At 55.9% G+C, this 26743-nt stretch overlaps 1 protein-coding gene across 1 annotated transcript; it reads left to right on the forward strand.

The window, feature by feature from the left end:
* Positions 1-372: 372 nt before the first annotated feature.
* ATP4A (ATPase H+/K+ transporting subunit alpha) lies at positions 373-26743 on the forward strand. Its single transcript, XM_058823134.1, is given in 22 exon segments — positions 373-455; positions 1384-1443; positions 2516-2719; positions 3877-3990; positions 5105-5239; positions 5832-5949; positions 7414-7682; positions 9278-9476; positions 10243-10352; positions 11114-11248; positions 13115-13295; positions 15805-15974; positions 17326-17466; positions 18908-19054; positions 20334-20502; positions 21812-21966; positions 22914-23037; positions 23797-23942; positions 24742-24875; positions 25555-25656; positions 26290-26381; positions 26661-26743. Coding segments are annotated over 22 exon segments (2955 nt in total). The 5' UTR covers positions 373-434; the 3' UTR covers positions 26690-26743.

The following is a 26743-nucleotide window of genomic DNA, read 5'->3' on the forward strand; positions in this document are numbered from 1 at the left end:
TGGAGGAGGATGAGGATGAAGGGAGGAAGGACGGAAGGACGCAGAGAGACGGAGGGAGGGAGGGACGGGAGGAGGATGAAGGAGAGAGGGAGGAAGGAAGAGATGGAGGAGGAGGAGGAGGGAGAGGGATGGGAGGAAGGGGAAAGGGAGGAGATGCGGAGAGAGGGAGGAGGGTGAAGGAGAGATGGAGGAGAGATGGAGGACGGGGGGAGGAGGAGGAGGAGGAGGAGGGGGATGAAGAGAGACGGAGGGCTGGGGGAGGGGCGGAGGAGCACGAGGGGAGACGGACGGGCCCCTCCCCCAGCCCTGGCCCCTCCCCCAGCCCTGGCCCCGCCCCCCTCTCTGACCCCGCCCCCCCCCTTTCGCAGAAGTTGGAGCTCCGCCCCCCCCGGTTGGGGCGGGGCCGGCGCAAGGAGCGGGAGCGGCTGGAGGAGATGAAACGGGAGCTGGAACTGGTGCGGACTGGGGAAACTGGGAGCGACTGGGAGCGACTGGGAGGGACACTGGTTATACTGGGATATGCTGGGAGCGACTGGGAGGGTCACTGGTTTATACTGGGATATACTGGGATATACTGGGAGCGACTGGGAGCGACTGGGAGGGTCACTGGTTATACTGGGATATACTGGGAGGGACTGGGAGGGACTGGGAGGGACACTGGATATACTGGGAGATACTGGGGTATACTGGGAGGGACTGGGAGCGACTGGGAGGGACTGGGAGGGTCACTGGTTATACTGGGATACTGGGATATACTGGGAGGGTCACTGGTTTATACTGGGATATACTGGGAGGGTCACTGGTTATACTGGGATATACTGGGAGGGTCACTGGTTATACTGGGATATACTGGGAGGGTCACTGGTTATACTGGGATATACTGGGAGCGACTGGGAGGGACTGGGAGGGACACTGGGTTATACTGGGATATACTGGGAGGGACTGGGAGGGACTGGGAGGGTCACTGGTTATACTGGGATATACTGGGAGGGTCACTGGTTATACTGGGATATACTGGGAGCGACTGGGAGGGACTGGGAGGGACACTGGTTATACTGGGATATACTGGGAGGGACACTGGGTTATACTGGGATATACTGGGAGCGACTGGGAGGGACTGGGAGGGTCACTGGTTATACTGGGATATACTGGGAGGGACACTGGTTGTACTGGTTTATACTGGGAGGGACTGGGAGGGGTTTTGGGGTCACTGGTTTATACTGGGAGGGTCACTGATTGTACTGGGATGTACTGGGAGGGACTGGGAGGGTCACTGGTCTTTACTGGTTTATACTGGGAGGGAATTTGGGGTTACTGGTCTGTACTGGTCCATACTGGTTTGAACTGGTCCGTACTGGTCCATACTGGTCTGTACTGGTGCAGGACGATCACAAGCTGGACGTGAAGGAGCTCGAGCTGAAATACAACACGAGCGCCACCAAGGTGAGAGTGACCACAGAGTGACCACTGAGTGACCACTGAGTGACCAATGAGTGACCAATGGGTGACCACAGAGTGACCACAGAGTGACCAATGGGTGACCAATGGGTGACCACAGAGTGACCACAGAGTGACCAATGGGTGACCAATGGGTGACCACAGAGTGACCGATGAGTGACCAATGGGTGACCAATGGGTGACCACAGAGTGACCACTGAGTGACCACTGAGTGACCGCTGGGTGACCACTGAGTGACCGATGAGTGACCAGTGACCACAGAGTGACCAATGGGTGACCAATGAGTGACCCTGAGTGACCAATGGGTGACCACTGAGTGACCAATGGGTGACCACTGAGTGACCAATGGGTGACCACAGAGTGACCACAGAGTGACCATTGAGTGACCACTGAGTGACCACTGAGTGACCATTGAGTGACCACTGACTACTGAGTGACCACTGAGTGACCATTCCCTGTCCCCCAGGGTCTGTCCGAAGCAGAAGCGGCCGAGCGGCTGCTCCAGGATGGCCCCAACGCCCTCACTGACCATTGACTGACCACTGACCACTGAGTGACCATTGACTGACCATTGAGTGACCGAGTGACCACTGAGTGACCACTGACCGCTCTTGCAGGGTCTGTCCGAGGCCGTGGCGGCCGAGCGGCTGCTGCGGGACGGCCCCAACGCCCTCACTGACCATTGAGTGACCATTGACCACAGAGTGACCACTGAGTGACCACTGAGTGACCACTGACCACTGACTGACCACTGAGTGACCACTGAGTGACCACTGAGTGACCACTGACCGCTCTTGCAGGGTCTGTCCGAGGCCGTGGTGGCCGAGCGGCTGCTCCGGGACGGCCCCAACGCCCTCACTGACCACTGAGTGACCACTGAGTGACCACTGAGTGACCACTGAGTGACCACTCCCTGTGTCCATAGGGCCTGTCCGAGGCTGTGGTGGCCGAGCGGCTGCTCCGGGACGGCCCCAACGCCCTCACTGACCACTGAGTGACCATTGAACACTGAGTGACCACTGAGTGACCACTGAGTGACCACTCCCTGTGTCCGCAGGGCCTGTCCGAGGCCGTGGCGGCCGAGCGGCTGCTGCGGGACGGCCCCAACGCGCTGCGGCCGCCGCGGGGCACGCCGGGCTGCGTGCGCTTCGGCCGGCAGCTGGCCGGGGGCCTGCAGTGCCTCATGTGGGTGGCCGCGGCCATCTGCCTCATCGCCTACGGCGTGCAGCGCGGCCAGGGCGACCGCGGCAGCTCGGACAACGTGAGTGACCGCCGGTGACCGCCGGTGACCGCGAGTGACCGCGCCCGGGGGGCGGGGAAACGGGGGAGAACGGCGAAAACCCGGGGAAAAACGGGGGGAAAATGGGGATTCTGGGGAGGCTTGGGGTTACCTGGGCGCACCTGAGATGCACGGAACGCGCCTGGGATACACCTGGGCACACCTGGGCACACCTGGGCACACCTGGGCACACCTGGGAGGAGATGAATGGGAAAAATTGGGTGAAAATCGGGTGGAAAATGGGGATTCTGGGGAGGTTTGGGGTTACCTGGGCGCACCTGAGATGCACGTAACGCACCTGGGCACACCTGGGCACACCTGGGCACACCTGGGCACACCTGGGAGGGGGCACATGGAAAAAATTGGGTGAAAATCGGGTGGGAAATGGGGATTTTGGGGAGGTTTGGGGTTACCTGGGCGCACCTGAGATGCACGTAACGCACCTGGGCACACCTGGGCACACCTGGGCACACCTGGGCACACCTGGGAGGAGATGAATGGGAAAAATTGGGTGAAAATCGGGTGGAAAATGGGGATTCTGGGGAGGTTTGGGGTTACCTGGGCGCACCTGAGATGCACGTAACGCACCTGGGCACACCTGGGCACACCTGGGCACACCTGGGCACACCTGGGAGGGGGCACATGGAAAAAATTGGGTGAAAATCGGGTGGGAAATGGGGATTCTGGGGAGGTTTGGGGTTACCTGGGCGCACCTGAGATGCACGGAACGCGCCTGGGATACACCTGGGCACACCTGGGAGGGGGCACATGGAAAAAACGGGGTGAAAATCGGTGAAAATATGGGGAAAATCGGTGAAAAATTGAGAATTTGGGGACACCTGGGCACACCTGAGATACCTATGACACACCTGGGCACACCTGGGCACACCTGGGGGGCACAAAAATGGCGAAAACCAGCGAAAATTGGGTGAAAATCAGGTGAAAAATGGGGATTTTGGGGGGTTTGGGGTTACCTGGGCGCACCTGAGCGCACCTGGGGGCGGGAAAATGGGGGAAAATGGCGAAAATTGGGGGAAAATCGACGGAAATTTGGGGTTTTTGGAGGGAAAATTGGGGATTTGGGCACAGCTGGGCACAGCTGGGCAGAGCTGGGCGCTCACCTGTGCCCACCTGTGCAGCTGTACCTGGCCGTGGCGCTCATCGCCGTCGTGGTCGTCACCGGCTGCTTCGGCTACTACCAGGAGTTCAAGAGCACCAACATCATCGCCAGCTTCCGCAACCTGGTGCCGCAGGTGAGGGCGCCGGGCACACCTGGGCACACCTGGGCGCACCTGGGGGCACCTGGGCGCACCTTGGGGCGGGAAAATGGCGAAAATTGGGTGAAAATCGGTGAAAATTTGAGGAAAATGGGTGAAAATTGGGGGACCTGGGCACACCTGGGGCTGCGTTCACACCTGGGGAGCCTCATTTGCATACCTTGGGCCTCATTTGCATACCTTTGCATGCCTGAGCTACATTTGCACGCATCATTCTCTTACCTGGGGGGCCTCATTTGCATCCCCGAGCCCTCATTAGCATACCCGAGCCCTCATTTGCATACCTGAACCCTCATTCCTTTGCCTGGGAAGCCTCATTTGCATACCTGAGGGGCCTCATTTGCATACCCAAGCCCTCATTGTCTCATGTGAGGGGCCTCATTTGCATACCTGAGGTCTCATTTGCATACCTGCGGTCTCATTCCCTCACCTGGGCTCTCACCTGCACACCTGGGAAGCCTCATTTGCATCCCCGAAGCCTCATTTGAATACCTGAGCCCTCATTTGCATGTCTGGGGTCCCACCTTTACACCTGAGATCCCAGCTGCACACCTGAATGGCCTCATTTGCATACCTGGGGAGTCTCATTTGCATACCTGAGATGTCATTCTCTCACCTGAGGGGCCTCATTTGCATAACCGAGCCCTCATTTGCATACCTGAGCCTTCCTTCTCTCACCTGAGGGGGCTCATTTGCATACCTGGAGCCTCATCTGCACACCTGGGGAACCTGATTTGCACACCTGGGGCCTCACCTATGCACCTGCGGAGCCTCATTTACATACCATTTGCATACTTTACACCTCATTTGCATACCTGAACCCCCATTCCCTCACCTGGGGGGCCAAATTTGCATAATCTAAAGCCTCATTTGCATACCCGCAGCAAGCCACGGTGGTGCGGGCGGGGCAGGTGCTGCAGGTGAACGCGGCCGAGCCTCATTTGCGTGTCATTTGCATAATTTAACGCCTCATTTGCATACCCGCAGCAAGCCACGGTGGTGCGGGCGGGGCAGGTGCTGCAGGTGAACGCGGCCGAGCCTCATTTGCGTGTCATTTGCATAATTTAACGCCTCATTTGCATACCCGCAGCAAGCCACGGTGGTGCGGGCGGGGCAGGTGCTGCAGGTGAACGCGGCCGAGCTCGTGGTCGGGGACCTGGTGGAGATCAAGGGCGGGGACCGGGTGCCGGCCGACATCCGCGTGCTGGCGGCGCAGGGCTGCAAGGTGAGCGCGCACCTGGGCACACCTGGGCACACCTGGGCGCACCTGGGTGCACCTGGGGGCGGGAAAACGGCGAAAATTGGGTGAAAATCGGTGAAAATTTGGCGAAAATAGCTGAAAATTTGGCAAAAATTGGTGAAAATTCGGGGATTTGGGCACACCTGTGCACACCTGGGCACACCTGGGGGCGAGAAAATGGGGGAAAATTGGGTGAAAATGGATGGAAATTTGGGGGTTTTAGGGGTAAAATTGGGAATTTGGGCACACCTGGGCACACCTGGGCGCACCTGGGCACACCTGGGGGTGGAAAAGTGGGGAAAAATGGCAAAAATTGGGTGAAAATCGGAGAAAAAATGGAGGTTTTAGGGGTGAAATTGGGGACTTGGGCACACCTGGGCACACCTGGGCACACCTGGGCACACCTGGGGGCACTAAAATGGGGAAATTTGGGGGAAAAACGGTGAAAATTGGGTGAAAATTGATGGAAATTTTGTGGTTTTTGGAGGGAAAATTGGGGATTTGGGCACACCTGGGCGCACCTGGGGGCACACCTGGGCACACCTGGGCACACCTGGGCACACCTGGGCACTCGCAGGTGGACAATTCGTCGCTGACGGGCGAGTCGGAGCCGCAGACGCGCTCACCTGAGTGCACGCACGACTCACACCTGGAGACGCGGAACATCGCCTTCTTCTCCACCATGTGCCTGGAGGGTGAGCGCACACCTGGGCACACCTGGGCACACCTGGGCACCTGGGCACACCTGGGCACACCTGGGGGCACCTGGGCACACCAGGGCACACCTGGGCACACCTGAGTCCCATTTAGACACACCTGGGCACACCTGGGAGTGTCCGGGTCGCACCTGGGCACACCTGAGTCACACCTGGGGACACCTGGGCACAACTGGGTCCAACCTAGACACACCAGGGCACACCTGGGGGCACCTGGGCACACCTGGGCACACCTGGGGACACCTGGGCACAACTGGGTCCAACCTAGACACACCAGGGCACACCTAGATCACACCTAGACATACCTGGGCACACCTGGGCACACCTGGGCACACCTGAGTCACACCTAGACACACATAGGTCACACCTGGACACACCTGGGCACACCTGGGGGTGTCTGGGCTCCACTTGGCACACCTGGGCACACCTGGGTCCTACCTAGACACACCTGGGCACACCTGGACACACCTGGGCTCCACTTGGTCGCACTTGAGTCCCATCTAGACACACTCAGGTCACACCTGGGCACACCTGGGCACGCCTTGGTCCCATGTAAACACACTCGGGTCATACCTGACACCTGGGCACACCTGGGTCCCATGGAAACACACTCAGGTCACAGCTGGTCACACCTGGACACACCTGGGCACACTCAGGTCACACCTGGACACACCTAGACACACTCAGGTCACACCTGGGCACACCTGGATACACCTAGACACACTCAGGTCACACCTGGGCACACCTGGGCACACCTGGGGGGCACCTGGGCACACCTGGGCACACCTGAGTCACACCTAGACACCCTTAGGTCACACCTGGGCACACCTGGGCACACCTGGGGGCACTTGGGTGCACCTGGGCACACCTGAGTCCCATTTAGACACACCTGGGTACACCTGGGAGTGTCTGGGTCACACCTGAGCACACCTGAGTCACACCTGGGGACACCTGGGCACAACTGGGTCCAACCTAGACACACCAGGGCACACCTGGGCACACCTAGACATACCTGGGCACACCTGAGTTCCACCTAGACACACTTAGGTCACACCTGGACACACCTGGGCACACCTGGGGACATCTGGGGGTGTCTGGGCTCCACTTGGCACACCTGAGTCCCACCTGGGCACACCTGGGTCCTACCTAGACACACTTAGGTCACACCTGGGCATACCTGGGCAGGCCTGGGTCCCACTTGGGCACACCTGGGCATACCTGGGATGTACCTGGACACACCTGGGCACACCTAGGCACACCTTGGTCCCATGTAAACACACTCAGGTCACACCTGGGCACACCTGGGCACACTCAGGTCACACCTAGACACACTCAGGTCACACCTGGGCACACCTGGGCACACTCAGGTCACACCTAGACACACTCAGGTCACACCTGGGCACACCTGTCCCCACCTGTCCCCACCTGTCCCCACCTGCCCAGGTACGGCCACGGGGCTGGTGATCGGCACGGGCGAGCGCACGGTGATCGGGCGCATCGCCAGCCTGGCGTCGGGCGTGGAGAACGAGAAGACGCCGATCGCGGTGGAGATCGAGCACTTCGTGGACATCATCGCCGGCCTGGCCGTGCTCTTCGGCGGCACCTTCTTCGTGGTGGCCATGCTCATCGGGTACCCCTTCCTGCGCGCCCTCGTCTTCTTCATGGCCATCGTGGTGGCCTACGTGCCCGAGGGGCTGCTGGCCACCGTCACGGTACGGGACACGTGGCACCTGGGCACACCTGGGCGCACCTGGAGGGGTTGGGATGTGGGCAGTTCTTGAGGCTCTTATGGGGTTCTACCAAAGGTTTTGAGGTTCTTACGGGTTCTACCAAAGGTTTTGAGGTTTTTATGGGGTTCTACCAAAGGTTTTGAGGTTCTCACGGGTCCCACCGCAACGTGGAAGGTCTGGGAGACACCTGGGGACACCTGGGGACACCTGGAGGGGTTGGGATGTGGGCAGTTCTTGAGGTTCTTATGGGGTTCTACCAAAGGTTTTGAGGTTCTTACGGGTTCTACCAAAGGTTTTGAGGTTCTCACGGGTCCCACCGCAACGTGGAAGGTCTGGGAGACACCTGGGGACACCTGGGGACACCTGGAGGGGTTGGGATGTGGGCAGTTCTTGAGGTTCTTATGGGGTTCTACCAAAGGTTTTGAGGTTCTTACGGGTTCTACCAAAGGTTTTGAGGTTTTTATGGGGTTCTACCAAAGGTTTTGAGGTTCTCACGGGTCCCACCGCAACGTGGAAGGTCTGGGAGACAGGTGGAGTTACCTGGGAACACCTGGGGACACTTGGAGAGGTTGGGATGCAGGAAGGTGTTGATGTTCTTATGCGTTCCACCAAAGGTTTTGAGGTTTTTACGGGGGTTCTACCAAAGGTTTTGAGGTTCTTATGGGTTCCACCAAAGGTTTTGAGGTTCTCACGGGTCCCACCGCAATGTGGAAGGTCTGGGAGACAGCTGGAGTTACCTGGGCACACCTGGGCACACCTGGAGGGGTTGGGATGTGGGCAGTTCTTGAGTTTTTTACGGGGGTTCTACCAAAGGTTTTGAGGTTCTCACGGGTCCTACCAAAGGTTTTGAGGTTCTTATGGGTCCCACCACAATGAGGGAGGTCTGGGAGACACCTGGGGACAGGTGGAGATACCTGGGAGGGTTGGGATTGGTGAGGAACGTGAGGAACTTCGAGGTTCTTGTGGGTTCTACCAAAAATGCTGGAGGTTCTTATGGGTTCTATCAAAGGTTTTGAGGTCCTTATGGGTTCTACCAAAGGTTCTGAAGGTTTTTATGGGTTCTATCAAAGGTTTTGAGGTTTTTACGGGCTCTGCCAAAGGTTTGGAGTTTTTTATGGGTTCTACCAAAGGTTCTGAAGGTTCTTATGGGTTCTACCTAAAATTCTGGAGGTTCTTATGGGTTCTATCAAAGGTTCTTGAGGTTTTTATGGGTTCTACTAAATGTTTTTGAGGTTCTTGTGGGTTCTACCCAACGTTCTGGAGGTTTTTATGGGGTTCCACCAAAAATTCTGGAGGTTTGAGAGGTCTTCATGGAGGTCTTGAGGTCCTCATGGGCTCCATCACAAGGTGGGAGGTCTGGGAGACACCTGGGAACACCTGGGGACAGGTGGAGGTACCTGGGAGGCTCGGGATTGGTGAGGAACGTGAGGGACTTTGAGGTTCTTATGGGTTCCACCAAAGGTTCTGAGGTCCTTACGGGTCCCACCACCCCGCAGAAGTTCAGGTTGGGACAGAACCCAAGCCCTGACCACCCCAGGTGTCCCCTCACCTGTCCCCACCCCACCCCACCCGTCCAGGTGTGCCTGTCGCTGACAGCCAAGCGCCTGGCGCGCAGGAACTGCGTGGTGAAGAACCTGGAGGCCGTGGAGACCCTCGGGTCCACCTCGGTCATCTGCTCCGACAAGACCGGGACGCTGACCCAGAACCGCATGGCCGTGGCCCACCTGTGGTTCGACGGGCAGGTGCACGCGGCCGACACCACCGAGGACCTCTCAGGTGAGACCTGGGCGCACCTGGAGACACCTGGGCACACCTGGAGGGGTTGGGGTTGGTGAGGAACATGAGGAACATCTGAGGTTCTCATGGGTTCTACCAAAGGTTCTGAGAGGTTCTTATGGGTTCTACCAAAGGTTCTGGAGGTTTTTATGGGTTCCACCACAATGTGGGAGGTCTGGGAGACACCTGGAGACACCTGGGGACACCTGGAGGGGTTGGGGTTGGTGATGGACCTGAGGAACATCTGAGGTTCTTATGGGTTCTACCAAAGGTTCTGAGAGGTTCTTATGGGTTCCACCTAAAATTATGGAACTTCTGAACGTCCTTATGGGTTCCACCACAATGTGGGAGGTCAGGGAGACACCTGGGCACACCTGGAGGGGTTGGGGTTGGTGAGGAACATGAGGAACATCTGAGGTTTTTTATGGGTTCTACCAAAGGTTTTGAGGTTTTTATGGGGTTCTACCAAAGGTTTTGAGGTTCTTATGGGTCCCACCGCAATGTGGGAGGTCTGGGAGACACCTGGGCACACCTGGGCACACCTGGGGACACCTGGAGGGGTTGGAATTGGTGGTGGGCCTGAGGAACATCTGAGGTTTTTGTGGGTTCTACCAAAGGTTTTGAGGTTCTTATGGGTCCCGCCACAATGTGGGAGGTCTGGGAGACACCTGGAGACACCTGGGCACCCCTGGGCACCCCTGGGCACCCCTGGGCACACCTGGGCACACCTGCCCGTGTCCCACCTGCCCGTGTCCCACGTGCCCAGGTGAGGCCTTTGACCAGAGCTCCCCGTCCTGGTCCCTGCTCAGCCGGGTGATCTCGCTCTGCAACCGCGCCCAGTTCAAACCCGGCCAGGACGACGTGCCCGTGGCGCAGGTGAGGCGCTGGAGGGACTGGGTTGGACTGGTTTGGACTGGGTTATACTGGTTTGGACTGGTTTGGACTGGTTTATACTGGTTTATACTGGGATATACTGAGATAGACTGGGTTATACTGGTTTATACTGGTTATACTGGTTTACACTGGTTTGGACTGGGATATACTGGTTTGGACTGGTTTGTACTGGGATATACTGAGATAGACTGGGTTATACTGGTTTGTACTGGTTTGGACTGGGATATACTGGGAGGGACTGGTTATAATGGTTTGGACTGGTTTGGACTGGGATATACTGGGATATACTGGTTTGGGGCTGGGTTATACTGGTTTACACTGGTTTATACTGGGTTATACTGGGATATATTGGGTTGTACTGGGTTATACTGGTCTATACTGGTTTATACTGGTTTGGACTGCTTTGTACTGGTTTGTACTGGTTTATACCGGTTTATACCGGTCCATACTGGTCCATACTGGTCCATACTGGTTTGTCCTGGTTTATCCTGGTCCATACTGGTCCATACTGGTCCGTACTGGTCCATACCGGTCCATACCGGTCCGTACTGGTCCATACTGGTTTATCCTGGTCCATACTGGTCCATACTGGTCCATACTGGTCCATACTGGTCCGTACTGGTCCGTACTGGTCCATACTGGTCGGGGCGTTTCCCCACCGCTCCGCACCGGTTTGCACTGGGAGCCGAGGTGGGCGTGTCCTCACCTCTGGCCCCGCCCCCCCCTCTTTGCCCCGCCCCCAGCGTGACGTCATCGGCGACGCGTCGGAGTCGGCGCTGCTGAAATTCGCGGAGGCGACGTCGGGGCCGGTGGCGGCCGCCAGGGGGCGCTTCCCGAAGGTGGCCGAGCTGCCCTTCAACTCCAGCAACAAATTCCAGGTGAGACACACCTGGACAGGTGAGACAGGTCAGGTATGGACAGGTGGGACAGGTGAGACACACCTGGGCAGGTGAGACAGGTCAGGTATGGACAGGTGAGACAGGTGAGACACACCTGGACAGGTGAGACAGGTCAGGTATGGACAGGTGAGACAGGTCAGGTATGGACAGGTGAGACAGGTGAGACACACCTGGGCAGGTGAGATAACTGAGATAGGGACAGGTGAGAGTGACAGGTGAGATATGGGCAGGTGAGATGGGACAGGTGAGGAGCTGCCCTTCAACTCCAGCAACAAATTCCAGGTGAGGAACGCACCTGGACAGGTGAGACAGGTCAGGTATGGACATGTGAGACAGGTGAGACACACCTGGACAGGTGAGACAGGTGAGACACACCTGGACAGGTGAGATAACTGAGATAGGAACAGGCGAGGAGCTGCCCTTCAACTCCAGCAACAAATTCCAGGTGAGACACACCTGGACAGGTGGGACAGGTCAGGTATGGACAGGTGAGACAGGTGAGACACACCTGGGCAGGTGAGATAACTGAGATAGGGACAGGTGAGACACAGACAGGTGAGATATGGGCAGGTGAGATGGGACAGGTGAGGAGCTGCCCTTCAACTCCAGCAACAAATTCCAGGTGAGGAACGCACCTGGACAGGTGAGACAGGTCAGGTATGGACAGGTGAGACAGGTGAGACACACCTGGACAGGTGAGACAGGTCAGGTATGGACAGGTGAGACACACCTGGACAGGTGAGACAGGTCAGGTATGGACAGGTGAGAGTGACAGGTGAGACACACCTGGACAGGTGAGATAACTGAGATAGGAACAGGTGAGGAGCTGCCCTTCAACTCCAGCAACAAATTCCAGGTGAGGAACACACCTGGACAGGTGGGACAGGTCAGGTATGGACAGGTGAGAGTGACAGGTGAGGAGGTGCCCTTCAACTCCACTAACAAACTCCAGGTGTGGACACACCTGGACAGGTGAGACAGGTGAGACATAGGTGAGAGCCCACCTGAGAGCCCACAGGTGAGACAGATGAGGGACCAACAGGTGACACAGGTGAGAGAGGTGTGCTGGAAGTGCATCCCAGGTGTACCCCAGGTGTATCCCAGGTGTATCCCAGGTGTATCTAACCATACCCAGGTGTACCCCAGGTGTGTTTTACCTGTCCTGCAGGTGTCGGTGCACGACGCGGGCTCCCAGCAGCTGCTGGTGCTCAAGGGCGCCCCCGAGCGGGTCCCAGGTGTACCCCAGGTGTATCCCAGGTGTATCTAACCATACCCAGGTGTATCCCAGGTGTATCCCAGGTGTACCCCAGGTGTATCTAACCATACCCAGGTGTACCCCAGGTGTATCCCAGGTGTATCTAACCATACCCAGGTGTATCCCAGGTGTATCCAACCATACCCAGGTGTATCCCAGGTGTATCCAACCATACCCAGGTGTATCTCAGTGTACCCCAGGTGTATCCCAGGTGTATCTAACCATACTCAGGTGTATCCCAGGTGTATCTAACCATACCCAGGTGTACCCCAGGTGTGTTTTACCTGTCCCGCAGGTGTCGGTGCACGACGCGGGCTCGCAGCAGCTGCTGGTGCTCAAGGGCGCCCCCGAGCGGGTCCCGGGTGTATCCCAGGTGTATCCCAGGTGTATCTAACCATACCCAGGTGTATCCCAGGTGTGTTTTACCTGTCCCGCAGGTGTCGGTGCACGACGCGGGCTCCCAGCAGCTGCTGGTGCTCAAGGGCGCCCCCGAGCGGGTCCCGGGTTTACCCCAGGTGTATCCCAGGTGTATCTAACCATACCCAGGTGTATCCCAGGTGTATTTTACCTGTCCCTTACCTGTCCCGCAGGTGTCGGTGCACGACGCGGGCTCGCAGCAGCTGCTGGTGCTCAAGGGCGCCCCCGAGCGGGTCCTCGAGCGCTGCTCGGGGGCGCTGCAGGGGGGGGAGGAGCGGCCGCTGGACGCCGAGTGGAGGCGGAGCCTGGAGGGGGCGTGTCTGGACCTGGGGGGGCGGGGCGAGAGGGTGCTCGGTGAGTGGGGGCGGGGCCAAAGGGGGTGGGGGTTAAAGTGATGTGGGAGGGGCTAAAAGGGTGGGGGAGGGGTTAAAGTGACGTGGGAGGGGCTAAAAGGGTGGGGGAGGGGCAAAAATGTGGGAGGGCTTTGGAATTGTGGGGGAGGAGCTTGGAGTGGTGGGGGGAGGGGAAATGGTGCCCGACCCCTCCCCCACCCCCCCGTCCCTTCCATGTTGTCCCCTGTCCCCAAAATGGCCTCAAAATGGCTCCAAAATGGTCTCAAATGGCCCAAAACGGCCCCAAAATGTCCCAAAAAATGTCCCCAAAAAATGTCCCCAAATGGCCCCAAAATGTTCAAAAATTGCCCCAAAATGGCTTCAAATGGCCCAAAAATGGACCCAAATGGTCCCAAAATGGCTCCAAATGTCCCCAAAATGTCCTCAAAATGTCCCCAAAATGTCCCCCCATGGGCTCCAAATGTCCCCACCATGTCCAAAAATGGCCCCGAAATGTCTCCGATGTCCCCACTGATGTCCCCAGTGTAATTTTTTCTCCATTTTTCCACCGTTTTCCCCCCAATCTTTTTCCTGTTTTTTCCCAAATTTCCTCCCATTTTTTCCCAATGTCCCCAATGTCCCCATTCCCATTTTCCCCCTTTTTTCTCCCATTTTCCCCCAATGTCCCCACTGTCCCCAATGTAATTTTTTTCTCCATTTTCCCACCATTTTTTTCCCCAATTTTTTTCCCATTTTTTCCCCAAATTTTTGCCCATTTTCCCACCATTTTTCGCCCAATTTTTTTCCCGTTTTTTCCCAAATTTTTTCCCAAATTTTGTCCCCGCAGGTTTCTGTGCCAGCTGGCTCCCCGCTGGCACCGTGCCCATTGATGTCCCCAATGTCTCCAATGTCATTTTTTCTCCATTTTCCCACCATTTTCTGCCCAATTTATTCCTATTTTTTCCCAAATTTTCTCCCATTCTTTCTCAGTGTCCCCAATGTCCCCAATATCATTTTTTCTCCATTTTCCACCCAATTTTCACCGATTTTTTTTCCCATTTTTTCCCATTTTCCCCCAATATAATTTTTTCTCCATTTTCCCACCAATTTTCACCGATTTTTTTTCCCATTTTTTCCCATTTTCCCCCAATATCATTTTTTCTCCATTTTCCGCCCAATTTTCACCGAATTTTTTCCCCATTTTCCCCCCCAATGTCCCCAATATCATTTTTTCTCCATTTTCCCACCAATTTTCACTGATTTTTTCCCATTTTTTCCCATTTTCCCCCAATGTCCCCAATATCATTTTTTCTCCATTTTCCCTCCAATTTCCACCAAATTTTTTTCCCATTTTTCCCATTTTCCCCCAATGTCCCCAATATCATTTTTTCTCCATTTTCCCACCAATTTTCACTGATTTTTTCCCATTTTTTCCCATTTTCCCCCAATGTCCCCAATATCATTTTTTCTCCATTTTCCCACCAATTTCCACCAAATTTTTTTCCCATTTTTTCCCATTTTCCCCCAATGTCCCCAATATCATTTTTTCTCCATTTTCCCACCAATTTTCACCGTTTTTTTTTCCCATTTTTTCCCATTTTCCCCAATGTCATTTTTTCTCCATTTTCCCACCAATTTTCACCGAATTTTTTCCCCATTTTCCCCCCCAATGTCCCCAATATCATTTTTTCTCCATTTTCCCACCAATTTTCACTGATTTTTTCCCATTTTTTCCCATTTTCCCCCAATGTCCCCAATATCATTTTTTCTCCATTTTCCCACCAATTTCCACCAAATTTTTTTCCCATTTTTTCCCATTTTCCCCCAATGTCCCCAATATCATTTTTTCTCCATTTTCCCTCCAATTTTCACCGATTTTTTTTCCCATTTTTTCCCATTTTCCCCCAATATCATTTTTTCTCCATTTTCCGCCCAATTTTCACCGAATTTTTTCCCCATTTTCCCCCCAATGTCCCCAATATAATTTTTTCTCCATTTTCCCACCAATTTTCACTGATTTTTTCCCATTTTTTCCCATTTTCCCCCAATGTCCCCAATATCATTTTTTCTCCATTTTCCCTCCAATTTCCACCAAATTTTTTTCCCATTTTTCCCATTTTCCCCCAATGTCCCCAATATCATTTTTTCTCCATTTTCCCTCCAATTTTCACCGATTTTTTTTCCCATTTTTTCCCATTTTCCCCCAATATCATTTTTTCTCCATTTTCCCACCAATTTTCACCGATTTTTTTCCCCATTTTCCCCCAATGTCCCCAATATCATTTTTTCTCCATTTTCCCACCCATTTTCACCAAATTTTTTTCCCATTTTCCCCCAATGTCCCCAATGTCATTTTCCCACCGTTTCCCGCCCAATTTTTTTCCCGTTTTTTCCCCCAATGTCCCCTTGTCATTTTTTCCTCCATTTTCCCACCATCCCGCCCCCCTATTTTCGCCATTTCCCCACCATTTTTCGCCCAATTTTCGCCCCGTTTTTTCCCCGTTTTTTCCCCAAAATCTTTGTCCCCGCAGGTTTCTGTGCCCGCTGGCTCCCCGCCGGCACCGTGCCCGCGGGCACGCCCCCCGAGCACCTGGCACAGGTGGCATCGGGGCTCTGCTTCGCCGGGCTCGTGTCCCTCATCGACCCCCCCCGCGCCACCGTGCCCCAGGCCGTGCGCAAGTGCCGGACGGCCGGGATACGGGTGAGGGACACTGGGGACATTGGGGACATTTGGGGACATTTTGGGACATTTGGGATATTGGGGGATTGGGGACATTTGGGGGGTTGGGGGACATCGAGAGAAAATGGGGGAAAATGGGAAAAATCAGGGGAGAATTGGGAAAAATGGGATTGGGGACATTGGGGACGTTTGGGGAGGTTGGGGATATTGGGGACGTTTGGGGACATTTGGGATATTGGGGACGTTTGGGGACATTTTGGGACGTTTGGGGACGTTTGGGGACATTTGGGATATTGGGGGATTGGGGACATTTGGGGGGTTTGGGGACATTGAGCGAAAATGGGGAATAATGGGAAAAATCAGGGGAGAATTGGGAAAAATGGGATTGGGGACATTGGGGGGATTTGGGGACATTTGGGGACGTTTGGGGACATTTGGGGACATTTGGGATATTGGGGGATTGGGGACATTTGGGGGGTTTGGGGACATTGAGCGAAAATGGGGAATAATGGGAAAAAATAGGGGAGAATTGGGAAAAATGGGATTGGGGACGTTTGGGGACATTGCGGGGATTTGGGGACGTTGGGGACATTTGGGGGGTTGGGGGACATTGAGAGAAAATGGGGGAAAATGGGAAAAAATAGGGGAGAATTGGGAAAAATGGGATTGGGGACATTGGGGACATTTGGGGACATTTGGGGTGTTGGGGGGATTTGGGGACATTGAGCAAAAATGGGAAAAAATAGGGAAAAATTGGGGAAAATGGGATCGGGGACATTGGGGACATTTGGGGACATTTGGGGACATTTGGGATGTTGGGGACGTTGGGGACGTTGAGAGAAAACGGGAAAAAATGGGGGAGAATTGGGAAAAACGGGATTGGGGAGATTTGGGGGGGATTTGGGGCCATTGAGAATTCGGGGACATTTGCGGGAATTTTGGGACAGTTTGGGGGATTTCTGGACAAATGAGAATTTGGGGACATTTGGGGGGATTTGGGGACAACGAGAATTTGGGGAGAATTTGGGGACATGAGGGGACCTTGGAGACCGCGAGAATTTGGGGACATTTGGGGGGATTTTGGGACCTTGGGGGGTAACGAGAACTTGGCGACGTTTGGGGACAATTTGGGGGATTTGGGGACGACGAGAATTTGGGGACATTTGTGGGGGATTTGGGGACAATGAGAACTTGGGGACAATTCAGGGGCTTTCAGGTGAGTCCAGCCCAGGTGTGTCCCCCAGGTGACCCCCACAGGTGTGTCGGTGTCCCCGCAGGTGATCATGGTGACAGGTGACCACCCAGTGACGGCCCCGGGTGACCCCACAGGTGTGTCCCAGGTGAGCCCACAGGTGTGTTGGTGTCCCCGCAGGTGATCATGGTGACAGGTGACCACCCGGTGACGGCCAAGGCCATCGCGGCGCAGGTCGGGATCATCTCCGAGGGCAGCGAGACCCCCGAGGACGTGGCCAAGCGCCTGCACCTGCCCCTGGAGCAGGTACAGCCCAGGTGAGTGACCAGGTGGGACAGGTACAGCCCGGGTGACAACCTCACCTGCCCCTGGAGCAGGTACAGCCCAGGTGAGCACCTGGTGGGACAGGTGGGACAGGTGAGCGCCTGCACCTGCCCCTAGAGCAGGTACAGCCCAGGTGAGTGACCAGGTGGGACAGGTGGGACAGGTGAGCTCCTCACCTGCCCCTGGAGCAGGTACAGCCCAGGTGAGCACCAGGTGGGACAGGTGATGTCCAGGTGAGGCTGCACCTGCCCCTGGAGCAGGTGACGCCCAGGTGAGTGCAGGTGGGACAGGTACAGCCCGGGGGACAACCTCACCTGGCTCTGGAGCAGGTGACGCCCAGGTGAGTGACCAGGTGGGACAGGTGGGACAGGTGAGCGCCTGCACCTGCCCCTGGAGCAGGTACAGCCCAGGTGAGCACCTGGTGGGACAGGTGAGACCCTCACCTGCACAGGGGAGCGCCTGCACCTGCCCCTGGAGCAGGTGACGCCCAGGTGAGTGCAGGTGGGACAGGTACAGCCCGGGGGACAACCTCACCTGGCCCTGGAGCAGGTGACGCCCAGGTGAGTGACCAGGTGAGCTCCTCACCTGTCCAGGTACAGCCCAGGTGCGCACCTGCAGCTGCCCAGGTGTAGGACAGGGATCAGGTGTGGGACAGGTGTGGGACAGGTAACTCAGGTGTGGGACAAGTGGCTCAGCTGTTTGTCACCTCCCAGGTGTGTAATGGCCACTCAGGTGTGGGACAGGTGGGACAGGCGCGTCCCAGATAACTCAGGTGTGTCCCAGGTAACTCAGGTGTGTCCCAGGTATGTCCCAGGTATCTCAGGTGTGTCCCAGGACCTCCGGTGTAACTCAGGTGTGTCCCAGGTGACTCAGGTGTAACTCAGGTGTGTCCCAGATAACTCAGGTGTATCTCAGGTGTGTCCCGGGCACCTCAGGTGTAACGCAGGTGTATCTCAGATAACTCAGGTGTATCTCAGGTATCTCAGGTATGTCCCAGGTACCTCAGGTGTAACTCAGGTGTATCTCAGGTAACTCAGGTGTAACTCAGGTGTAACTCAGGTGTAACTCAGGTGTATCCCAGATAACTCAGGTGTGTCCCAGGTGTATCCCGGGCACCTCAGGTGTAACTCAGGTGTATCCCAGGTGTATCCCGGGCACCTCAGGTGTAACTCAGGTGTATCCCAGATAACTCAGGTGTATCCCAGGTAACTCAGGTGTGTCCCAGGTAACTCAGGTGTAACTCAGGTGTGTCCCAGGTAACTCAGGTGTAACTCAGGTGTATCTCAGATAACTCAGGTGTATCCCAGGTAACTCAGGTGTGTCCCAGGTGACTCAGGTGTAACTCAGGTGTATCCCAGATAACTCAGGTGTATCCCAGGTATCTCAGGTGTGTCCCGGGCACCTCAGGTGTAACCCAGGTGCGTTTCCCCGCAGCCAGGCGCGTGCCCGGGTGGTGACGGGCTCCGAGCTGGCCGCGCTGGCCCCGGGCGCGCTCGAGGAGCTGCTCCGCGCCCACCCCGAGATGGTTTTCGCCCGGACGTCGCCCCAGCAGAAGCTGGTCATCGTGGAGAGCTGCCAGCGCCTGGTGGGCACACCTGGGCACACCTGGGCACACCTGGGGGCGGCCCCAACGTCCCCCGTGTCCCTAAATCCCCATTTCCCCCAGTTTTTCCCCATTTTCCCCCATTTTTCCCCCATTTTTTCCCATTTTTCCCCCATTCTTTCCCATTTTCACCCATTTTTCCCATTTTTCCCCCATTCTTTCCCATTTTCCCCCCATTTTCCCCCATTTTTCTCATTTCCCCCCATTTTTTCCCATTTTCCCCCATTCTTTCCCATTTTTCCCCCATTCTTTCCCATTTTCCCCCATTTTCCTCATTTTCCGCCATTTTTCTCATTTTCCCCCATTTTTTCCCATTTTCCCCCCATTCTTTCCCATTTTTCCCCCATTTTCCCCATTTTTTGTCCAGTTTTCACCCAGTTTTGAGGTTGTTTTTCCCATTTTTTCACATTTTTTTCCCCAAATTCCCCATTTTTCTCAACGCCTCCAAATGTCCTCAATGTCCCCAAAAATCCGCAGTGTCCCCAAATCCCGATTTTCCCCATTTTCCCCATTTTTTGGCTGATTTTCACCCATTTTTGGTTTTTTTTTTACCATTTTCCCCATCTTTTCCCCAAATTCCCCATTTTTCTCAGTGTCCCCAGTTCCCCCCGTTCTTCCCCCAATTTTTCTCCCAATTTTTTCCCATTTCTCGGCCATTTTCCACCCAATTTTCACCCATTTTTTTGGTTTTTACCATTTTTAACCATTTTTTTTACCATTTTCCCCCACTTTTTCCCCAAATTCCCTGTTTTTTTCTCGATGTCCCCAGTGCTCCTAACATCCCCAATTTCCCCATTTTTCCTCCCAATTTTTTCCCCATTTTTTCCCATTTCTTGGCCGTTTCTCGCCCCATTTTCCCCCAACTTTTTTTCATTTTTTCCCATTTTCCCTTTTATCCCTCCCATTTTTCCCCAAATTCCCCACATTTTCCTCAGTGTCCCCAACCCCCAAATTTCCCCCATTTCCCCCTCATTTTTTCCCCATTTTTTGTCCAATTTTCAGCCAAGTTCTTTTTCGTTTTTTTTCACAGTATTTTCCTAATTTTTTTTTTTGTGTTTTTTTTTACCAGTTTTTCCCAATTTTTTCTCCAAATTCCTCATTTTTTCTCAACGTCCCCAGTTCCCCCAGTTTTTCCTCCAATTTTTCCTCCAATTTTTCCCCCGTTTTTCCCCCATTTCTCGGCCGTTTCTCGCCCGATTTTCACCCGGTTTTTTTCATTTTTTCCCGTTTTTTCCCAATTTCCCGGTTTTTCGCCCCAAAGGGCGCCATCGTGGCGGTGACGGGCGACGGCGTGAACGACTCGCCGGCGCTGAAGAAGGCCGACATCGGCGTGGCCATGGGCATCGCCGGCTCCGACGCCGCCAAGCAGGCGGCCGACATGATCCTGCTGGACGACAACTTCGCCTCCATCGTCACCGGCGTCGAGCAAGGTGAGCACACCTGGGACAGGTGAGACAGGTGTGGGACAGGTGTGGGACAGGTGAGACAGGTGAGACACCTGGGACAGGTGTGGGACAGGTGTGGGACAGGTGAGACAGGTGTGGGACAGGTGTGGGACAGGTGTGGGACAGGTGAGACAGGTGTGGGACAGGTGATCCTGCTGGACGACAACTTTGCATCGATCGTGACGGGTGTCGAGCAAGGTGAGCACACCTGGGACAGGTGAGACAGATGTGGGACAGGTGAGACAGGTGTGGGACAGGTGTGGGACAGGTGTGGGACAGGTGATCCTGCTGGACGACAACTTCGCCTCCATCGTCACGGGCGCCGAGCAAGGTGAGCACACCTGGGCAGGTGAGACACACCTGGGCACACCTGGACAGGTATAGGAACAGGTATGGGACAGGTGTGATACCTGGGACAGGTGTGGGACAGGTGACCCTGCTGGACGACAACTTCGCATCGATTGTGACAGGTGTTGAGCCAGGTGAGACACACTGGGCAGGTGAGACACACCTGAGATACACCTGGGTACACCTGAGATAGGTATGGGACAGGTGAGACACCTGGGCAGGTGTGGGTTAATGTGGGCCAGGTGTGGGCCAGGTGTGGGACAGGTGATCCTGCTGGACGACAACTTGGCTTCGATTGTCACAGGTGTCGAGCAAGGTGAGACCCACCTGGGCTGTCACACACCTGTACCTGTCCACACACACCTGGGCTGTTCCCACACCTGTCCCACTCACCTGGGGACGGTCACTCACCTGTCCCCCACTCGCCTGTCCCACACCTGTCTGTGCTCACCTGTCCCATCTCACCTGTCCCCACACACCTGAGCTGTCCCTGCTCACCTGTCCCTGCTCACCTGTCTCCTCACACCTGTCCCATCACACACCTGTCCCTGCTCACCTGAGCCATTCCCACACCTGTCCCCCTCACCTGTCCCCCTCACCTGTCCCATCTGTCCATATCTCATCTGTCCATGTCTCACCTGTCCATGTCTCACCTGTCCATGTCTCACCTGTCGCCCTCACCTGTCCCATCTCACCTGTCCCATCTGTCCATATCTCATCTGTCCATGTCTCACCTGTCCATGTCTCACCTGTCCATGTCTCATCTGTCCCCCTCACCTGTCCCATCTCACCTGTCCATATCTCACCTGTCCCATCTCACCTGTCCATGTCTCACCTGTCCATGTCTCACCTGTCCATGTCTCACCTGTCGCCCTCACCTGTCCCCCTCACCTGTCCCATCTCACCTGTCCCTGTCTCACCTGTCTCACCTGTCCCACCTGTCCAGGCCGGCTGATCTTTGACAACCTCAAGAAGTCGATCGCCTACACGCTGACCAAGAACATTCCGGAGCTGACGCCGTACCTGATCTACATCACGGCCAGCGTGCCCCTCCCCCTGGGCTGCATCACCATCCTCTTCATCGAGCTCTGCACCGACATCGTGCGTGGCACACCTGGGCACACCTGGGCACACCTGGGCACACCTGGGAGGGAGGAAATGGGGAAAAACGGCGAAAACTGGGTGAAAATCGGTGGAAATTTGGGGTTTCTGGAGGGGAAATTGGGGGTTTGGGCACACCTGGGCACAGCTGGGCACACCTGAGAGGGACAGGAACACACCTGGGCACACCTGGGGGCACCTGAGAGGGACAGGAGCACACCTGGGCACACCTGGGCGCACCTGAGAGGGACAGGAACACACCTGGGCACAGCTGGGGGCACGAAAATGGGGGAAACCGGTGAAAATTTGAGAATTTGTGGGCACCTGGGCACACCTGGGAAGAGCTGGGGACACACCTGGGCACAGCTGGGCCTCACCTGAGCCTTACCTGGGCACACCTGTGCCCACCTGGGGGCACAGAAACGGGGAGGAATGGCAAAAATTTGGGGGGAAAATGGTGAAAACTGGGTAATTCGGGCACACCTGGGCACACCTGGGGTGGAGAAACGAGGGAAAATGGTGAAAACCGGGGGCAATTCGGTGAAATTTGGGGGTTTTGGGCACACCTGGGGACACCTGGGCACACCTGAGAGGGGTAGGAACACACCTGGGCACACCTGGGGGCACAAAAATGGGAAGAAATTGTGAAAATTGGGTGAAAAATGGGTTTAAAATGGGGTTTTGGAGGGAAAATCGGGGATTTTGGGCACACCTGGGCACACCTGGGCACACCTGGGGAACACATAGGGGCACCTGGGCACATCTGAGCCCCAACTGAGCCTTACCTGGGCACACCTGGAGGCACCTGGGGGCACCTGTGCTCACCCGTGCCCACCTGGGGGGAAATGGGGGGAAAACGGCAAAAATTTGGGGGGGGAAAATGGTGAAAACTGGGCAATTTGGGCACACCTGTGCCCACCTGTGCCCACCTGTGCCCACCTGGGCAGTTCCCCTCGGTGTCCCTGGCCTATGAGCGCGCCGAGAGCGACATCATGCACCTGCGGCCCCGCAACCCCCGGCGCGACCGCCTGGTCAACGAGCCCCTGGCGGCCTACTCGTACTTCCAGATAGGTGAGGGGCACACCTGGGCACACCTGGGCACACCTGGGCACACCTGGGTACACCTGGGCACACCTGGGCACACCTGGGCACACCTGGGAGGGGATACATGGAAAACACTGGGTGAAAATCGGGTGAAAAATGGGGATTCCGGGGGGTTTGGGGTTACCTGGGCACACCTGGGCACACCTGGGTACACCTGGGTACACCTGGGCGCACCTGGGGGCACCTGGGAGGGGATACATGGAAAAAACTGAGTGAAAATCAGGTGAAAAATGGGGATTCTGGGGGCTTGGGGTTACCTGGGCACACCTGGGCACACCTGGATTTGGGGATACGTGGATGATCAAACACCTGAGGTCTCACCTGTCCCATCCCACCTGTCCGTGTCTCACCTGTCCCACCTGTCCAGGTGCATCTCAGGAGAGTTGGTGTCCATATCTCACCTGTCCAGGTGTATCTCACCTGTCCATATCTCACCTGTCCCATCTCACCTGTCCCATCTCACCTGTCCATATCTCACCTGTCCCATCTCACCTGTCTCTCACCTGTCCATGTCTCACCTGTCTCACACCTGTCCATGTCTCACCTGTCCCATCCCACCTGTCCTTATTTCACCTGTCCATATCTCACCTGTCCGTGTCTCACCTGTCCTTATCTCACCTGTCCCACCTGCCCAGGTGTATCTCAGGGGGGTTGGTGCCTGTACCTCACCTGTCCCACCTGCCCAGGTGTGATCTCTCACGTGTCCCACCTGTCCCACCTGCCCAGGTGCCATCCAGTCCTTCGCGGGTTTCACCGATTACTTCGTGGCCATGGCCCAGGAGGGCTGGTGGCCGTACCTGGTGCTGGGGCTCCGCCCCCGCTGGGAGGACGCGCACGAGCAGGAGCTGCAGGACAGCTACGGGCAGCAGTGGGTGCGTGCGCACCTGGGCACCCACCTGGGCACCCACCTGGGCACAAAAACGGCGAAAATTGGGGGAAAATCGGCGAAAATTTGGGGAAAATCGGCGAAAATTTGGGGGTTTTGGAGGGAAAAAACGGGAATTTGGGCGCACCTGGGCACACCTGGGCGCACCTGGGAGGGGATAAATGGGAAAAATTTGGCGAAATTGGGGTGAAAAATGGGGATTTTGGGGGGTTGGAGTTACCTGGGCGCACCCGGGGGTGGGGAAATGGGGAAAATTTGGGGTTTTTGGAGGGAGAAATGGGAATTTGGGCACACCTGGGCACACCTGGGGGTGGAAAAAAAGGGGAAAAAGCCGCAAAAATGGGTGGGGGAAATGAGAGAAAAATGGGAAAAAATTGTGGAGAAATTGTGGGAAAAAAGGGGAAAATTTTTGGAAAATCGGGGGAAAATGGGGAATTCAGGCTCACCTGGGCACACCTGGGGGCACCTGGGGGTGGAGAAATGGAAAATATTGTGGGAAAATTGTGGGAAAAATGTAAAAAAATTGTGGAAAAATTGTGGGAACAAAAGGGGAAAATTTTTGGAAAATCGGGGGAAAATGGGGAATTTAGGCTCACCTGGGCACACCTGGGGGCACCTGGGGGTGGAAAAATGGAAAATATTGTGGGAAAATTGTGGGAAAAAATGGAAAAATTTGAGGAAAAATGGAAAAAATTGTGGAAAAATGGAAAAATTTTGGGGAAAATCAGGGTAAAATTGGGAGTTTGGTCTCACCTGTGCCCACCTGTGCCCACATGTGCGCGCAGACGTTCGAGCAGCGGCGGTACCAGCAGTACACCTGCTACACCGTGTTCTTCATCAGCATCGAGATGTGCCAGATCGCCGACGTGCTGATCCGCAAGACGCGGCGGCTGTCGCTGTTCCAGCAGGGGCTCTTCAGGTGCGCCGGGCACACCTGGGCACACCCGGGCACACCTGGGCACACCCGGGCACACCTGGGGGCGGGGAAATGGGGAAAACTGGCAAAAATTGGGTGAAAAACGGGGGGAAAATATGGGGTTTTTAGGGGGAAATTTCAATTTTTGGGCGCGCCTGGGCACACCTGGGCACACCCGGGCACACCTGGGGGCGGGGAAATGGGGAAAACTGGCGAAAATTGGGTGAAAAACGGGGGGAAAACGGGGTTTTTAGGGGGAAATTTCAATTTTTGGGCACACCTGGGCACACCCGGGCACACCTGGGCGCAGCTGGGGGCGGGGAAATGGGGAAAACCGGCGAAAATTGGGTGAAAAACGGGGGAAAAATGGTTTTTTTTCGGGGGAAATTTCAATTTTTGGGCGCACCTGGGCACACCTGAGGGCAGCTGGGAGGGAGAAAACGGCAAAAATCGGGGGGAAAACCGGTGAAAATTTGGAGAAAATCGGTGAAAATTGGGGTGAAATAGGCGAAAATTGGGGGATTTGGGCACACCTGGGCACACCTGGGGGCACTGAAATAGGAGGGAAATGGCAAAAATTGGGGGAAAATGGGACAGAAATGGGGGTTTGGGGCACTTTTGAGGGGAAATTGGGAATTTGGGCACACCTGGGCACACCTGGGCACACCTGGGCTGTTTTCAGGAACCGGACCCTGCTGGTGGCCATCGTGTTCCAGGTGTGCATCGGCTGCTTCCTCTGCTACTGCCCCGGCATGCCCAACGTGTTCAACTTCATGCCCATCAGGTGAGCTCACCTGGGCACACCTGGGCACACCTGGGCACACCGGGGAGGGGATAAATGGAAAAAAACTGGGGGAAAATTGGGGGGAAAATGGGGATTTTGGGGGGTTTGGGCACACCTGGGCACCACTGGAACACACCTGGGCACCCCAAAAACCACCGAGCCACTGCCCTAAATACACCTGGGCACACCTGGGCGCGCGCAAAATACACCTGGGGGCACCCAAAATACACCTGCGCACACCTGGGCACAATTGGGGCACAGCTGGGAACCGCAAAACCAACCTGGGCACTGCCCCAACACACCTGGGCACACCTGGGCACCCCAAAAACCACCGGGGCACTGCCCTAAATACACCTGGGCACACCTGGGCACAATTGGGGCACAGCTGGGAACCCCAAAACCAACCTGGGCACTGCCCCAACACACCTGGGCACACCTGGGTACCACCCCAGACACACCTGGGCAGTGCCCAGACACACCTGGGAACTCCCTGAGAACACCTGGGGCACACCTGGGCACCCCAAAAGACACCTGGGCACCTCCCCAAATACACCTTGACACACCTGGGCACCACCCAAACTGACCTGGGCATGCCTGGGCACACCTGGGCACACCTGGCTCTCACCTGGGCAGGTTCCAGTGGTGGTTGGTGCCGATGCCCTTCGGGCTCCTCATCCTCGTCTACGACGAAATCCGGAAACTCGGAGTGCGGAGACACCCGGGCAGTGAGTGGCACACCTGGGCACACCTGGGCACACCTGGGGGCACCTGGGCACAGCTGTGGGTGGGAAATGGGGAAAAAACCGCAAAAAAATGGGGAATTCGGGCCTACCTGGGTGCACCTGGGCACACCTGGACACACCTGGGTGCACCTGGGCACACCTGGGGGTGGGAAATGGGGAAAAAACTGCAAAAAAAATGGGGGGAAATGGGGAATTCGGGCACACCTGGGCGCACCTGGGCACTGCCCCACCCTCACCTGTCCGGGTTCTCTCCACCCCCAGGTTGGTGGGATCGAGAACTTTACTACTGAGAAGAACACCTGGGCACACCTGGGCACACCTTGGACTCTCTTTGGGCACCTGGA

This window comes from Ammospiza caudacuta, chromosome 38, assembly GCF_027887145.1.
Source record: "Ammospiza caudacuta isolate bAmmCau1 chromosome 38, bAmmCau1.pri, whole genome shotgun sequence".
In the NCBI taxonomy this organism is placed as follows: Eukaryota; Metazoa; Chordata; class Aves; order Passeriformes; family Passerellidae; genus Ammospiza; species Ammospiza caudacuta.